Genomic DNA, 18,517 nt, shown 5'->3' on the forward strand with positions numbered 1-18,517 from the left:
AACTTCTGCCTTAGATAAGATTAGGTTTGAGCCAAGGCAAATATTAGCTTACATTAATTATGATTTAGGAACATATACACATATGGAAAACGTGGTAGATAGTGGCGATCGGTGACGAGGGAGGATGATTTTTTTTTTATGAGCATGGCCTTATTTCTATTACAGCATATTGAATGACTATATTCTATTCCCCCAGCTACCTGGGGCGGCAGGCCTGTAACCGAAAGGTTGCTAGATCTAAATCCCTGAGCTGACAGGGTAACAATCTGTCGTTCTGGCCCTGAACAAAGCAGGGTCGTCATTGTAAATAAGTATTTGTTCCTAACTGACTTTGCCTCGTTAGGGGCGGCAGGGTAGCCTAGTGGTTAGAGCATTGGACTAGTAATCGGAAGGTTACAAGTTCAAATCCCCGAGCTGACAAGGTACAAATCTGTCGTTCTGCCCCTGAACAGGCAGTTAACCCACTGTTCCTAGGCCGTCATTGAAAATAAGAATCTGTTCTTAACTGACTTGCCTAGTAAAATAAAGGTAAAATAAAAAATATATATAGGGTGTAATCATTAGTCCAACAGTTGCAAATGAGAGTATCTATTGGATAAATTCAGGTATGTTTGCTTCCGTTTAAGAAACGTTTTTCAGCAGAATGAACACACCACACCCCTGATCACATGCAAACACAGTTCACTTACATAGCAGCCACATACAAACAGCATGATCGTTTTGCTCGGGGTAGAATTCTTTCTCGCATCTACGCGCTCTCCTCTCTCCTTTTCCCTTCGCTTGTGAACTTCAGTGCACAAAACCTATCTGTGACCAGGCAAAAACAACTTTCCAAGCCAAAACCTTCATTCCATAACCGCTACACACAGCTTACACCGTTGTCATTATATTAGCTAACGTCATAGTTAGTAAACCCGCTACAATGTACACTCAGCAAGCAGTTTAGCAGTTACACCGACGGGCCCCGGTGGCAAAAATTCCAAGTCAAGCTTACCTTGAATTGGAAGAGTTCCAGTGTTGGATAGCCATGGCCAGATAGCTAATATAGCATCCCTCTCTGTTTGAGCCGGGTGTTTGAATAGGCTAAACTAGATAGCTGCATTCACTAGATAAGTGAAAGTGGGGAAAAATACTATGAAATATAGCTCTCTCTCTCTTGCTTCTCCTTAATTTTTAAAGAAATACATTTGTTCAACTATTGTCTTTTGCTCTCTTTGAGTCAACTACTCACCACATTTTATGCACTGCAGTTCTATTAAGTTGCTTATGCTATCAGTACAAGATTCATTCTCGGATCCTTTGATTGGGTGGACAACATGTCAGTTCATGCTGCAAGAGCTCCGATAGGTTGGAGGATGTCCTCCGGAAGTTGTCATAATTACTGTATAAGTCTATGGAAGTGGAGGAGGACCATGAGTAACCTAGGTTTTGTATTGAAGTCAATGTACCCAGATGAGGACGGAAACTAGCTGTCCTCCGGCTACATCATGGTGCTACCCTACAGTGTGCTGTTGAAGCTACCGTAGACCTTCATTGCAAAACAGTGTGTTTTAATCAATTATTTGGAATTCTGAAAATTCACTAAGAAGGATGGTCCTCCCCTCAATGTAAATTGTCCGGGTGGCCATTTGATTAATTGTTGATTAAGCAAGACCTAGACTTGGCGCTCCGGTACAGCTTATCGTGCGGTAGCAGAGAGAACAGTCTATGAGTTGGGTGACTTGAGTCTTTGACCATTTTTTGGGCCTTCCTCTAACACTGCCTAGTATATAGGTCATGGATCGCAGGACGCTTGGCCCCAGTGATATGCTGGGCTGTACGCAGTACCCTTTGTGGTGCCTTACGGTCGGATGCCGAGCAGTTGCCATAACAGGCGGTGATGCAACTGGTCAGGATGCTCTCGATGGTGGAGCTGTATAAATTTGAGGATCTGGAGACCAATGGCAAATCTTTTCAGTCTCCTGAGGGGGAAAAGGTGTTGTCGTGCCCCTTTCACGACTGTCTTGGTGTGCTTGAAACTCTCGACCCGCTCCACTACAGCCCCATCGGTGATCAGGCCTACCACTGTTGTGTCGTCAGCAAACTTAATGATGGTGTTGGAATTGTGCTGGGCCATGCAGTTGTGGGTGAACAGGGATTACAGGAGGGGACTAAGCACGCACCCATGAGGGGCCCCAGTGTTGAGGATCAGTGTGGCAGATGTGTTGTTACCTTCGCTTACCAACTGGGGGTGGCCCGTCAGGAAGTCCAGTATCCAGTTGCAGAGGGAGGTGTTTAGTCCCAGGGTCCGTAGCTTAGTGATGAGCTTTGTGGGCACTATGGTGTTGAAAGCTGAGCTGTAGTCAATGAGCATTCTCACATAGGTGTAATATATTTCTGTATTTCAGTCTTTTCTTCAAGCAAATTACAGGGATTTGGGCCTGGTCTCGGAGAAGCAGTATATCCTTCGGGCAGTGTGGAGTGCGATTGAGAATGCGTCATCTCTGGATCCGTTTGGGCGGTATGCATTCATGACTTCCGACATAAGTGCTACTGAGCAGTAGTCATTTAGGCAGGTTACCTTCACTTTCTTGGGCACTGGGACTATGGAGGTCTACTTGAAAAATGTTGTTATTACAGACTCCGACAGGGAGAGGTTGAAAATGTCAGTGAAGACACTTGCCAGTTGGTCAGCGCATGCTCGGAGTACACGTCCTGGTAATCCATCTGGCCCTGCGGCCTTGTGAATGTTGACCTGTTTAAAGGTCTTACTCAAATCGTCTACAGAGAGCGATCACAGTCATCCGGAACAGCTGATGCTCTCATGCATGTTTCAGTGTTACTTGTCTCGAAGCGAGCATAAAAGTAATTTAGCTCGTCTGGTAGGCTCGTGTCACTGGGCAGCTCGCGGCTGTGGTTTTCTTTGTAGTCTGTAGTAGTTTGCAAGCCCGGCAACATCTGACGAGCGTCGGAGCCGGTGTAGTACGATTCGATCTTATTCCTGTATTGATCAATATCGATCTTATTGCCTGTTTGATGGTTTGTCGGGGGGCATAGAGGGATTTCTTATAAGCTTCCAGTTAGAGTCCCGCACCTTGAAAGTGGCAGCTCTACCCTTTAGCTGAGTGCGAATGTTGCCTGTAATCAATGGCTTCTGGTTGGGGTATGTACATACAGTCACTGTTGGGATGACATCATCGATGGACTTATCGATGAAGCCAGTGACTGATGTGGTGTACTCCTCAATGCCATCAGAAAAATCCCGGAACATATTCCAGTCTGTGCTAGCAAAACAGTCCTGTAGCTTGGCATCTGCTTCACCTGATTACTGACCGAGTCACTGGTGCTTCCTGCTTTAATGTGCTCCATTCACATGCCATTATGTTTCCTGGCGTCAAGTAGAAGCTGACTTGAAGAGGGAACTATCAGTGCACCATGATGTCATACAATCAGTCAAGAAAAAGTAAATGGGACTAATATTCAATTCACACAGCAACAAGTGTTGCTAGCTGCTACTAGAAAGTAATTCAAGCACTCAGATGTGTAATGTTATTTTCAGATCAGGTTTATTTGCCCAAGAAACCAAACCACTTAAATAGGTTTAAGTGCCCAAATTAAGTTCAGTATTGTTCTGCTACAACAACCCAGGGAACAAGACACTATATTGGTGTTTAAGTTGAGCGTGCCGTGCCTGCTTCTATAAATAAACTCACATAGGAAAGCATGCAGGGTACTTTCACAATGGTTATTCAGCAGTTTGGAAACCCTGCCCAAAAATAAGAAATACTACTTTATTTTTAGAAATGAGTGCAATATGGAGGAAGGAGACAAGCCCCCAACCCGACAGGAAATGTGAGTAATCTTGCAGAAAGAATCCTCGGTTTTTGATACTTTAGTTTCTGTTCACACTAGCATATTTCAGAGATTGAGTACCATGGCCCAGGGGGAAAGTGCAAGAACAGAATTTGAATTGATCCCATCCAGGTTGACACACAGGGAGCTGCTTACTACGTTGCCAGTTGCCTCAACTAGCCTCACACTTCCCGATTGGCATCTTGTAAAAGAAAAAAATTAACCAAGAGAACTTGATTTTAACAAGAGGGATTTGTTTTCTGTCAAATGAATGATCTTAATCCAATTTACCTTCAATTACACAAATATCATCTGGCAACAGCACCAGGAACAGATCACCTGGCAACAGCACCAAGAAGACACATTTGAGAAGTCATGCAATAACTGTGATGGTCATGGAATTTTGGGGTTCGGTTATTTGTTGGGCAAATATCCACGGTCAAAGCAATAACTGTTCAAATAGCTCAATTAAGGTGTGCAATGTTCTCCTCTCATCCCTGTCTGCTTGTAGTGTGCAGCTGTTGCACACATACACTGAGTTTACTTAACATTAAGAACACCTTTCCATGATAGACTGACCAGGTGAATCCAGGTGAAAGCTATGATCCCTTATTGATGTCACTTATTAAATCCACTTCAATCCGTGTGGATTGATGGTGAGGAGACAGGTTAAATAAGGATTTCTAAGCCTTGCAACAATTGAAACATGAATTGAAAGTGAATGGGCAAAGCAAAAGATTTGTGTGCCTTTGAACGGGGTATGGTAGTAGGTGCCAGGCGCACATGTTTTTGTCAAGAACTGCAACGCTGCTGGCTTTTTCACGCTCAACATTTTCCGTGTGTATCAAGAACGGTCCATCACCCAAAGGACATCGAGCCAACTTGACACATCTGTAGGAAGCATTGGAGTCATCAGCCAGCATCGCTGTGGAACGCTTACGACACGATGAATTGAGGCAGTTCTGAGGGCAAGAGGGGGGGACTCAATATTAGGAAGGTGTTTTTAATGTTTTGTCCACTCAGTGTATTTTACGTTTGCTAGCCTAGCATTGATTTCAACTTCAGTTTTCATCACTTTGTCTCAGATTCACATTCATTTGTAAATGTCCACACTCACCAAGAATGAGATTTGATAGTTCATTTCAATAGAAATGGTGGCTTTTAGCATTGTTCTTGCATCTTTACAAACCGGAAAAAACATATGGCCAGAGAACTATGCATAAGGTAGTACACACACAGATCGTGTTACAGCATCAAAGGGATCGCATTTAAGGAGAGAGCACATTTTTAAGGGGAGAGCGCACATTGGAGGAAGGAGACAGCGACAGTTCGATGGATTAAGGTAGAAAAACAATTGGTTATAATAATCATTCATTTATCCTACTGCTATTTGGTATATTGGATATATTTACTTAAAAATACAATAAAATGTATGTATTACAACGGTTATGACTGTTATTTTATTTTATTTACTGACTGCCTAATCATGCTAATATTAATCTGAATCAATCTCAAACACTGCCAATGTCCACAGCCAAAAACTGCTTCCCATGCCAAACTGCCAACTTATGCTGACACACCTGACACCAACATACCCAAACTGCTGATAAAACCTGACTGAGTACTTTGATCAACCAACACTCTACACCACTCTATTTTTCCAATAAAGACTGTATTCCCTGGACAGTAGTGCAGCTGGTGATACAATTTCTCCTGACCTGATGCTCTGTAGCCCACATGGACCGCCACCATACACATGAGCATGGATAAACAACTTAGTTGACAACCAATGGTAGCAGAGGACGACAGCCGCCAGCCAACCTTCAGGTCAGACCAAAGTGCATGTAGGATCTTGTGCAGGAATCCTCTGGCTGTCAAATCAATGCTGAATGTGATATGTGTAAGGCTATATGGTAATGTAGAGTGACTGATAACCTTTGAATCCAATACTCTATAAGTGATTCTCCAAAATAGCATGAGCTCTTATTCATTGACACCAACTTGGTTTTACATTTAATATTATATTTAAATTAATACAAAAGCCACTTGGTATCATATGAGATTAAAGAATGTTGTTTGGGGACTGGTGTTCCCTCCAGAAGAGATGTACTGTATCACAACAACAGTTCACTGTTTCCTTTATGAAAACCTCCCTCCAGGAATATGATGCTGCAGTTCAGTACTTCCTTTTGGGTTGAACTGAAATGAGTAGGGGACGGGTGAGGGTGAAACATCAGACTTTCTTGTCTAGAGATTTACATGGTAGGATTTGGGATGTAATAGATACAGACTCTTACAGTGGCAAACAGACCAACTAAACTGAATGGAACACACACTGGGCCCCTGCTGTGAGGTACAGAAACACATTTAGTCAGTCAATGGTTCAGATCAGCTCATAGTGGAGCGACTTTAGTTGGGGGATAAACAATGACTTATATCAAGGTAATACTGTTCTCAGAATCATTTTTAACATGACTAATACCTCTACCCAGCACAGTTACAGGTGGCAGTCACCGCAAGAGTGTTGTCCTCGACACCAACATACAGTAAAAAAGCTTTAAAACCTTTACACCTTTTAAACAGAAGCCTACACCACCGGCTCACCTCATGTGGCTTGAACATGTGGTTGACCTTTATCTATTGATGGGATTGATTTATTTAACCTTTATTTTGACAGGGAAGTCATACTGAGACCAGGGTGTATTTTACAGATGAGCCCTGCAGAAATACATTAAACACGTACAGTGCATTGGGAAAGTATTCAGACCCCTTCCTTTTTTCCACATTTTGTTACGTTACAGCTTTAAACTAAAATGGATCAAATTAAGCTCAGGTGCATCTTGTTTCATTGATCATCCTTGAGATGTTTCTATAACTTTTTTAAATGTTTAAAAAAATAATAATGGGTGGATCAGCTTAATATTACAGAAAGAATGTTGCTTCCATCAATGTAATTGTCTGCATCATTTCCAATCCCCCATATATATTTTTGGGTAAATATATATATCCATATACATACACGCATGCATACATATACGCATATATACATATACATTCCTATATAGACCTACATACTTTTTTTTAGAATATACAGTGGGGCAAAAAAGTATTTAGTCAGCCACCAATTGTGCAAGTTCTCCCACTTAAAAAGATGAGAGAGGCCTGTCATTTTCATCATAGGTACACCTCAACTATGACAGACAAAATGAGAAAAGAAATCCAGAAAATCACATTGTAGGATTTTTAATGCATTTATTTGCAAATTATGGTGGAAAATAAGTATTTGGTCAATAACAAAAGTTAATCTCAATACTTTGTTATATACCCTTTGTTGGCAATGACAGAGGTCAAAGTCTTCACAAGGTTTTCACACACTGTTGCTGGTATTTTGGCCCATTCCTCCATGCTGATCTCCTCTAGAGCAGTGATGTTTTGGGGCTGTTGCTGGGCAACCCGGACTTTCAACTCCCTCCAAAGATTTTCTATGGGGTTGAGATCTGGAGACTGGCTAGGCCACTCCAGGACCTTGAAATGCTTATTACGAAGCCACTCCTTCGTTGCCCGGGCGGTGTGTTTGGGATCATTGTCATGCTGAAAGACCCAGCCACGTTTCATCTTCAATGCCCTTGCTGATGGAAGGAGGTTTTCACTCAAAATCTCATGATACATGACCCCATTCATTCTTTCTTTTACACGGATCAGTCGTCCTGGTCCCTTTGCAGAAAAACAGCCCCAAAGCATGATGTTTCCACCCCCATGCTTCACAGTAGGTATAGTGTTCTTTGGATGCAACTCAGCATTCTTTGTCCTCCAAACACGAGGAGTTGAGTTTTTACCAAAAAGTTCTATTTTGGTTTCATCTGACCATATGACATTCTCCCAATCTTCTTCTGGATCATCCAAATGCTCTCTAACAAACTTCAGATGGGCCTGGACATGTACTGGCTTAAGCAGGGGGACACGTCTGGCACTGCAGGATTTGAGTCCCTGGCGGCGTAGTGTGTTACTGATGGTAGGCTTTGTTACTTTGGTCCCAGCTCTCTGCAGGTCATTCACTAGGTCCCCCCGTGTGGTTCTGGGATTTTTGTTCACCGTTCTTGTGATCATTTTGACCCCACGGGGTGAGATCTTGCGTGGAGCCCCAGATCGAGGGAGATTATCAGTGGTCTTGTATGTCTTCCATTTCCTAATAATTGCTCCCACAGTTGATTTCTTCAAACCAAGCTGCTTACCTATTGCAGATTCAGTCTTCCCAGCCTGGTGCAGGTCTCCAATTTTGTTTCTGGTGTCCTTTGAAAGCTCTTTGGTCTTGTCCATAGTGGAGTTTGGAGTGTGACTGTTGGAGGTTGTGGACAGGTGTCTTTTATACTGATAACAAGTTCAAACAGGTGCCATTGATACAGGTAACGAGTGGAGGACAGAAGAGCCTCTTAAAGAAGAAGTTACAGGTCTGTGAGAGCCAGAAATCTTGCTTGTTTGTAGGTGACCAAATACTTATTTTCCACCATAATTTGCAAATAAATTCATTAAAAATCCTACAATGTGATTTTCTGGATTTGTTTCCCTCATTTTGTCTGTCATAGTTGAAGTGTACTACCTATGATGAAAATTACAGGCCTCTCATCTTTTTAAGTGGGAGAACTTGCACAATTGGTGGCTGACTAAATACTTTTTTGCCCCAATGTACCTTTATGATTCCCCGCAAATCCTACCACCTTTCCAATAAACACTTAGGCTTCTACCTTCATATCTTATATACATTTTATAGACACAATCTGTTTTACAATAGTTATATTTTGTTTGTTTTTAGTCCTTCCTCTATTTCTGATGTCCATCCAGTTTGATTTCTATTTGTAACTGTTCTATTTCACAAAATATCTGAACCTATATACATTTTACAGACCCCATATGTTTTACATTGGTTATCTTGTTATTAGCCCCACCCTTCAGCTCCATTCAACCTCTCCCATCTATCTCTCAACATCATCCATTTTGGATTTCTATTTGCCATATATTTTTCAACTGTGCAGTGATGCTTCACAAAAGTAGTGAACCTTTCTATTCTCATAGCTTCTTTAGATTGTAAATTAAAAATATTGCTAAAATAATTATTATATTATTGATTGATTGATTATGGCTTTTCAAATCATCCAGTATTGCTATCTGCAGCATTAGTTCCAGGCAATGTTGAAATTCTTCAGCCATTCCTGGACCTGTGACCAAAAACGAGCTACATATGGACAATACCAAAATAAATCAAATTAAGCTCAGGTGCATCTTGTTTCATTGATCATCCTTGAGATGTTTCTATAACTTGATTGGAGTTCACCAGTGGTAAATTAAACTGATATACACTATCGTTCAAATGTTTGGCGTCACTTAGAAATGTCCTTGTTTTTGAAAGAAAAACACATTTGTTGTCCTTTGAAATAACATAAAATTGATCAGAAATACAGTGTAGACATTATTAGTGTTGTAAATGAGTATTGTAGCTGGAAACAGCAGATTTTGTATGGAATATCTACATAGGCGTACAGAGGCCCCTTTATCAGCAACCATCACTCCTGTGTTCCAATGGCAAGTTCTGTTAGCTAATCCAAGTTTATAATTTTAAAAGGCTAATAGATCATTAGAAAACCCTTTTGAAATTATGTTAGCACAGCTGAAACTGTTGTTCTGATTAAAGAAGCAATAAAACTGGCCTTCTTTAGACTAGTTGAATATCTGGAGCACCAACATTTGTGGGTTCGATTACAGGCTCAAAGTGGACAGAAACAGAGATCTTTCTTCTGAAACTCGTCAGTCTATTCTTGTTCTGAGAAATGAAGGCTATTCCATGTGAGAAATTGCCAAGAAACTGAAGATCTCGTAAAACGCTGAGTAATACTCCCTTCACAGAACAGTGCAAACTGTCTCTAACCAGAATAGAAAGAGGAGTGGGAGGCCCCGGTGCACAACTGAGCAAGAGGACAAGTACGTTAGTGTCTAGTTTGAGAAACAGATGCCTCACAAGTCCTCAACTGGCAGCTTCATTAAATAGTACCCGCAAAACACCAGTCTCAACGTCAACAGTGAAGAGGCGACTCCGGGATGCTGGCCTTCTAGGCAGAGTTGCAAAGAACCCATGATGACAAAGGAGGTTGTCATTATGGGTTATTGTGTCTAGATTGATGAGGTGGTAAAACGATTTAATAAATTTTAGAATAAGGCTGTAACATAACAAAATGTTTTTCTGAATACTTTTGAATGCACCGTACAATATATAAAATGACAAAACATATTAAGAAAAACAGACACATTTATCAACATAGAGGTCTCCGATCATTAGACTGAACTGACCAAGGGAGACCAGAACATCTCATGTCTGGGTTATGTCAATAGCCACTGCTGCGTTTACTCAGCGAGGTCACAACATGTGAATATCAAACATGGATCAGAACAGCTATTTGATATACTGTGAACATGTGTTTCCACTTGCACATTCCTGATGCACGTATTTACATGTTCTGTGAATGCTCCTTTCTTATGTCATTCAAAATGTGGGAATTCATGGCAGTTCAGCTTTTCCAAAAAAGGAGTGAAGTGGTCAGGCATCTAGTTCATTGTATACAAAATATTTTTTTTCTCTCTCTTTCCTTGTGATTCCACTACTAAAATGTCCTGTTGTAGGAACATGATAAAGACGTTGGCAATCTTTAGGGAGCTTCTGTCATTTCAACAAAGCTTGTGGACATTTTGAACAGATACAAAAAGGGTTTCTGGGAACCACTTCCCAGCTCCCGTGAGAAGTATACAGAAAATTCCACAGAGGCCCTGTGGAAAATAGCCAAACCAAAAAAAGGGAACATATTGAGTTCTGTTTACACAACCAATAATGCTATGTTATGACAACCAACAACGGGTAAGCTGTGATGACAGCTAAGTCTATACAACTCAGGTGTTTTATCATTTATTCACCTAGAAAATGTCCTATTGTATTATGGAGTATACAAAACACCTGATCTTTCCATGACAGACTGTGAAAGTTATGATCCCTTATTTATTTCCCTTGTTAAAGCCACTTCAATCAGTGTAGCTGAAGGGGAGGACACAGGTTAAATAATGATTTCTAAGCCTTGAGACATGGATTGTGTATGTGTGCCATTCAGAGGGTGAATGGGTAAGACAAAATTTTTAAGTGCCTTTGAAGGGGTATGGTAGTAGGTGCCAAGCACACTGGTTTGTGTCAAGAACTGCAACGCTGCTAGGCTTTTCACACTCAACAATTTCCTGTGTGTATCAAGAATGGTCCATCACTAGGGCTGTTACGGCGACCGTATTACCACTTCACCGGGGGTCACAAGTCATGACGGCAGTCAAATTCCACGTGACTGTTTAGTCACAGTAATTAGGTTTCTCCAAGCTCTGATACTGCTGATGGTCATAAGTAGCCTACCAAACTTGCTAACTGCCTGGTACTCAGCACTCTATAGTCTCTCTAATCACTCTGACATCAATGCAAAAGCGGTCATAAATCTAATCAAACACTTCATGAGAGCCCAAGAGCTCATGTTGCGCAACATTTTTATAGGCTATGCAATTGCGTGAGAAAACAGAGTGATGGCCTCTATTAAAAAGAGGAGGATCCCATCAGCTTTCTATAGGCTAAGCCTACTATATTTATACTGAACAAAAATATAAAAGCAACATGCAACAATTTCAAATATTTTACTGAGTTACAGTTCATATAAGGAAATCGGTCAATTGAAATAAATGTAATAGGCCCTAATTTATGGATTTCACATGACTGGGCAGGGGTGCAGCAATGGGTGAGCATTGGAGGGCATAGGCCCACCCACTTGGCAGCCATGCCCACCTACTGGGGAGCCAGGCCCAGCCAATCAGAATGATCATTCTGTTTAATCAGCTTCTTGATATGCCACACCTGTTAGGTGGATGGATTATTTTGGCAAAGGAGAAATACTCACTAACACCGATGTAAACAAATTTGTGCACAACATTTGAGAGAAATAAGCTTTTTTGTGAGTATGGAAAATGTCTGGGATTTTTTTTTTCAGTTCATAAAACATGGGACCAAAACTACATGTTGCGTTTATATTTTTGTTCAGTGTATTTCTCAACTTTCCTAATATTAAGCACAATGCTTCTCTTTACAACAGGAGTATAGCCTACCTGGCTGGCATGAAAATTAACAACGGGAAAAGCATCTTCCATTTGCTATTGATGATGCTATTGCATAGATGACATGTCTTTTTTCCCCCTGCCCCTGTTTCGAGCTGGTGCATGATATTGGTCCTTTCTAAATCAAAACAAATTTCACACATATTATTTAGTATATCTAATGACAATATTAAATCAAAAACAATCTGATGGGTGGCAATATTAGCCTATCACTTGTGAATTATATATTATTACTTGTGAATGATGCCCAGCTTGTGTGCAGTAAGGCAAGAAACAGCTAATGTCGACTTTAAAAAAAAACTTTTACAAATCATAGTCGCACACCTCATGTAACCTAGCCCATAGGCTTATTTGTTTTCATAAGGTTTGTATCTAAATGGCCAAAAAAAGTCTTAAAATGAAGCCCATTAATCCACTTTACAATGGATGTAGAGCCTAACTGGCATACATTCACAACACATGAGTTTCAAGTTTGGGGAAGATAATTTTATGTAATTTTTTATAATAGCATGAAATGCATAATCGCATTTGCGGTCAATTTTGAGAATGGTGTTTTCCCACTAATTTTCCGACTAATGAGAGACATGGGCAATATGGCTGGGAATTGCCAGGGACCTCACGATACTTAGGTGCCGATACGATATGTATTACAATTCTATATGCATTGCGATTCAATACTGCAATTTTATTGCGATTTGATGTTCCAAACATATTTCTCACTAGGCTGTCTGCTGCAGAGAGACAAAAGAGAGCTTCTTTGATCAGTCAGGTTAATAAAAGTGTTGAAAACATGTTGGCTCACTATTTAAAAAGAAGATGGAAAATAAATGATAGGATGAAAAATACCCGAGTTTTGACGCAGGCATAGACAACTAGCGCTAGCGAACGCTACCTACAGCTGCAAAAAATATACAGTACCAATCAAAAGTTTGGTCACTCCAAAAGTGTGTAAAGCTGTCATCAAGGCAAAGGGTGGCTACTTTGAAGAATCTCAAATATAAAATATATTTCGATTCGTTGAACACTTTTTTTAGTTACTACGTGATTCCATTTGTGTTATTTTATAGTTTTGATGTCTTCACTATTATTCTACAATGTAGAAAATAATAAAATAAAGAAACACCCTTGAATGTCTAAACTTTTGACTGGTACTGTATATAATACACACATATATATATATATATATATATATACAGTGGGGAGAACAAGTATACACTGCCGATTTTGCAGGTTTTCCTACTTACAAAGCATGTAGAGGTCTGTAAGTTTTATCATAGGTACACTTCAACTGTGAGAGACGGAATCCAAAAATCCAGAAAATCCCATTGTATGATTTTTAAGTAATTAATTTGCATTTTATTGCATGACATAAGTATTTGATCACCTACCAACCAGTAAGAATGCCGGCTCTCACAGACCTGTTAGTTTTTCTTTAAGAAACCCTCCTGTTCTCCACTCATTACCTGTATTAACTGCACCTGTTTGAACTCGTTACCTGTATAAAATACACCTGTCCACACACTCAATCAAACAGACTCCAACCTCTCCACAATGGCCAAGACTATAGAGCTGTGTAAGGACATCAGGGATAAAATGGTAGACCTGCACAAGGCTGAGATGGGCTACAGGACAATAGGCAAGCAGCTTGGTGAGAAGGCAATAACTGTTGGCGCAATTATTAGAAAATGGAAGAAGTTCAAGATGACGGTCAACCACCCTCGGTCTGGGGCTCCATGCAAGATCTCACCTCGTGGGGCATCAATGATCATGAGGAAGGTGAGGGCTCAGCCCAGAACTACACGGCAGGACCTGGTCAATGACCTGAAGAGAGCTGGGACCACAGTCTCAAAGAAAAACATTAGTAACACACTACGCCATCATGGATTAAAATACTGCAGCGCACGCAAGGTCCCCCTGCTCAAGCCAGTGCATGTCCAGGCCCGTCTGAAGTTTGTCAATGACCTTCTGGATGATCCAGAGGAGGAATGGGAGAAGGTCATGTGGTCTGATGAGACAAAAATAGAGCTTTTTAGTCTAAACTCCACTCGCCGTGCTTGGAGGAAGAAGAAGGATGAGTACAACCCCAAGAACACCATCCCAACCGTGAAGCATGGAGGTGGAAACATCATTCTTTGGGGATGCTTTTCTGCAAAGGGGACAGGACGACTGCACCGTATTGAGGGGAGGATGGATGGGGCCATGTATGGCGAGATCTTGGCCAACAACCTCCTTCCCTCAGTAAAGAGCATTGAAGGTGGGTCAAATCAAATCAAATGTATTTATATAGCCCTTTGTACATCAGCTGATATCTCAAAGTGCTGTACAGAAACCCAGCCTAAAACCCCAAAACAGCAAGCAATGCAGGTGTAGAAGACACCAAAGCAGGTGTCTTCTAGCAGGTGTAGAAGGTCGTGGCTGGGTCTTCCAGCATGACAACGACCCGAAACACACAGCCAGGGCAACTAAGGAGTGGCTCCGTAAGAAGCATCTCAAGGTCCTGGAGTGGCCTAGCCAGTCTCCAGACCTGAACCCAATAGAAAATCTTTGGAGGGAGCTGAAAGTCCGTATTGCCCAGCGACAGCCCCAAAACCTGAAGGATCTGGAGAAGGTCTGTATGGAAGAGTGGGCCAAAATCCCTGCTGCAGTGTGTGCAATCCTGGTCAAGAACTACAGGAAACATATGATCTCTGTAATTGCAAACAAAGGTTTCTGTACCAAATATTAAGTTCTGCTTTTCTGATGTATCAAATACTTATGCCATGCAATAAAATGCAAATGAATTACTTAAAAATCATACAATGTGATTTTTCTGGATTTTTGTTTTAGATTCCGTCTCTCACAGTTGAAGTGTACCTATGATAAAAATTACAGACCTCTACATGCTTTGTAAGTAGGAAAACCTGCAAAATCGGCAGTGTATCAAATACTTGTTCTCCCCACTGTGTGTGTATATATATATTTTACAAATCAATACTTGAAGTCAAACATAGATGTAATAATATTGCAATATATAATTATCAATTTCCCCCTCCAATCATCACTAATGGGCAAGGAGGGAAATGTACTTTAGTTTGAGTCAAAAGGTTCAGTTCACTTCTGGAGTGTAATGGAAATTTGAACCTCCACCCAAACTAAGCAAAACGATCCATGATGCTAGGGAGCCTCACTTCTAGGGGCACATAATGGTAAAGGAAAATGTGTGTGGGAAAATTTTCCCCCTTCCCCACTTTGTGGAGCAAATGAGACATTCCCCCATTGAGACTCTCTAGTGCTCAATGGATTCCAGGTTGACAAATGGCTAGGCTATAGGCATTGTGAAAAGAAGTAGGCTGGGGAAAGTAGTTAATTTAATACTTCTAAACATTGACTTATAAAACCAGTCACACAATCTTATGTGCAGTTTTCTGTGTGCTCATGGCAACCACAATAGAAGCCCCATTAGAGACAACTGGTGTGGCAGCCTTTTGGTTAGAGCGTTGCAAGTTCAAACCCCTGAGCTGACAAGGTACAAATCTGTCGTTCTGCCCCTGAACAGGCAGTTAACCCACTGTTCCTAGGCCGTCATTGAAAATAAGAATTTGTTCTTAACTGACTTGCCTGGTTAAATAAAGGTAAAATAAAAAATGTGGATTAATGTGCATGGGCCCATTCCCACCCACTGTAATGGGTATAGAACAGTAGTGAACCTGTTCTACGTTGGTGATATATGGTATGTGTTGTAGGCTGGGGTTTGACGGTTGGAGTTTGATTCAGAAGAATAGACAATGACAAAGGTATATTTGTTTTGATTCTGATAGTTTGAGGGCAACACATTCAATAGCCCATCACATACATTCTGCATGTCACCACCACCTCGTACCTGCATTATAGAACTGGTCAAGCACACACGTCTCTCCAAAGTCGATCTTTCCAAAGTGTATGATTTCCAGTTTACTTCCCGCTGAGTCGCACGCGTCTTTCAGGCAATGCAGGGCCATGTTCTCTGCGGTGTGCGGCTGAGTGAGCTCGCTGTTGACGACATATGCCACCGTGACAGCCCTGCTTTTACATTTCACAGTAGACAACAAGCCGCCACTGTCCTTCGGGCAGCTCAGAATATTAGGAATGATGCTTCCGCTGACCACCGAGTCGTGCCAGAATGTCCCAGGGTCGGGAATGGGGGCACCGCTCACGCTGTCTTCACCGGGGCCAGCAGAGTCCCCGCAGGCACCCCCAGGGCCCGAGCCAGGACCAAAGGAGGGAACCGACAATGATATCCCTTCATCTTGACTCATTTTTTCAATGTCTGTTTTGGTTGACAATCACTCTTATGTGTTCTTATGGATCCTCAGTTGCTCGACATCTCCATACATCCAAAGTCAACATTACGCACGTTCCCTCACATACATTCTATGCACAAGGCATGCAAGATATTTCAACACAGGTAAACAGTCTGGTGATATGGATCCACCTCCTGTATATTCATGTCTGGTTTCGCATGAAATTGTGCAATCTGCAGTAATAAACCAAGATAGTGGGCACTACAACCATTGAAAATCAGTGTTACTGTTAAGTCACGACACATATGCTACTCATATACAGCTAACGATCCTATGGCAAGGAACAGTTACCACTGAATTGTAACATTCTTGTGCATCTCGAAATCGACTCTTCATAGTTTCCGAAGTTAAGCACGAGCGCAGGTTGCAATGGTTACAAACCGACGGTGAGCTTGTTGGTAGATCCACCGTTCTAGGAAGCAGATCAGGGTTGTGTGCAGCACCGCAATCATTTAGAAATCATGCACATAGAATAATTCATGTCAACAAGACAATTATATCCAGTCCCCGAACCTGCCCTATTTCCACTATTATCTTCCCTGCAAAAGCTCACGCACACTGGGTGGAGGTTGAGCGTTGTTTACGGGCGGTGACATGACCAAATTTGGAACAGTTGGCGCGTATTCCCCGTTAAAGCCACAGTCTGCTATTTTTCCAGTAAGAATAAGATTTACAGTAATTTTAACTAATGAACACTCTCCTTGATTTTGAGGTACATGACTTAACAACAGGCCTACCCTGATTAGAATACTACAAGTATATTACCTTATCATCCATCAATGTTCTTGTAAACTCATTATAACTTCAAATCATCTAAAAAATAATACTGCTGCTCTCATGGAATGTCATTCATATACATCACAGTAATCGCTGGCTACAGTATTTGATTTGCACGTGAACATTACAATTGGTCCTAGTGTTATCACTACACCAGAATTTTTACTTCGATACCGATACCAGGTTTAGTATCACGATACTCGATACCATTACGATTCTCAATACCAAAGTGATACCAAAACAATACCAAAACAATACCAAGATAAAAAACAATAAATAATGTGTGTTAGCCAAAGTCTCGGAATGGTACTTGATCCAGACATATCTTTTGAGCTCAATATCATTACATTAAAAAAATTGGTGAATGAATGCATTAAATTAATCAATTATACAATCACACAATCAATTTGACTGTTTTTTTTACTACATACCATAATGTTAATAATTTATTTGAATGATAATCTGTAGTCTATTGATACATTGGTTAAATCAAGATTTAGTCTGGCCTATTTACAATACAGGTGAATGCATATTCAATATTTATTGAGTTTGTTTGGACTGATTTCATGGGGCTACAGATGAAAAACAATATGTTTTCCTTACATTTGGGACATATTTTAATGTACTGATCAACAACATTTGCATAGAAGAAGCAATCTCGTAGTTTATAAAAGAGTGCGCTGTGTCTTTAAGACCCATGACATCATTCACACACGCACTCAGTTCGAGCCTTGAGCAAAGATGATCCATAGAGATAGATAGAGGACTCATCTTTATGTTTGTGCCATTATAGTGTCTGTGACAGCATGGACAGCGCCATTGAGGCTACAACCCATAGGAATCCCCACACAGTTGATTACTTTCAAAGATATTTATAACTAACCCAAGATAGTTTATCTGTGTTGTTTACAGTGGGAGCAAATGAAGCATAGTGAAATTGATATAATGACACGGGAGGGGATGGCTGCCAATTTACGGGCTCTTAACCAACTGTGCTATTTTGTTTGCTTTTTTGCATTGTTTGTAACTTATTTTGTACATAATGTTGCTGCTACCGTCTCTTATGACCAAAAAAGAGCTTCTGGATATCAGAACAGCATAGAAGAAGCATGGGATCTAAGGACCCATGCCAAATCTTTTCAGTCTCCTGAGGGGGAATAAGCATTGTCGTGTCCTCTTCATGACTGTCTTGGTGTGTTTTGACCATGACCGTATGTTGGTGATGTGGCTGTGGCTGTTCCACTGGATGTCATAAGGTGAAAGCACCAATTTGTAAGTCGCTCTGGATAAGAGCGTCTGCTAAATGACTTAAATGTAAATGTAAATGGAACTTGAAGTTCTCAACCTGCTCCACTACAGCCCCATTGATGAGAATCTTATTTGGTCCCATGAAATTGGTCTAAATCTTC

The 18,517-nt window shown here is 41.0% G+C and overlaps 1 protein-coding gene across 2 annotated transcripts in view; it reads right to left on the reverse strand.

Annotated features, from left to right (window-relative positions):
• Positions 1-16,898, reverse strand: part of LOC115107688 (mitogen-activated protein kinase kinase kinase 5-like) — a 57,421-nt gene extending 40,523 nt beyond the window's left edge. The window contains exon 1 of one of the 2 annotated variants that reach the window (XM_029631211.2): positions 15,872-16,897. In XM_029631211.2, coding sequence (XP_029487071.1) covers positions 15,872-16,286 — 415 coding nt within the window. In that variant the 5' untranslated portion in view covers positions 16,287-16,897. Of the gene's footprint in view, positions 1-15,871 lie in introns of both variants that reach the window. The other variant, XM_065008726.1, reaches the window with a different exon arrangement.
• Positions 16,899-18,517: the final 1,619 nt, after the last annotated feature.

This window comes from Oncorhynchus nerka, linkage group LG24 (assembly GCF_034236695.1).
Source record: "Oncorhynchus nerka isolate Pitt River linkage group LG24, Oner_Uvic_2.0, whole genome shotgun sequence".
NCBI classification, from domain to species: domain Eukaryota; kingdom Metazoa; phylum Chordata; class Actinopteri; order Salmoniformes; family Salmonidae; genus Oncorhynchus; species Oncorhynchus nerka.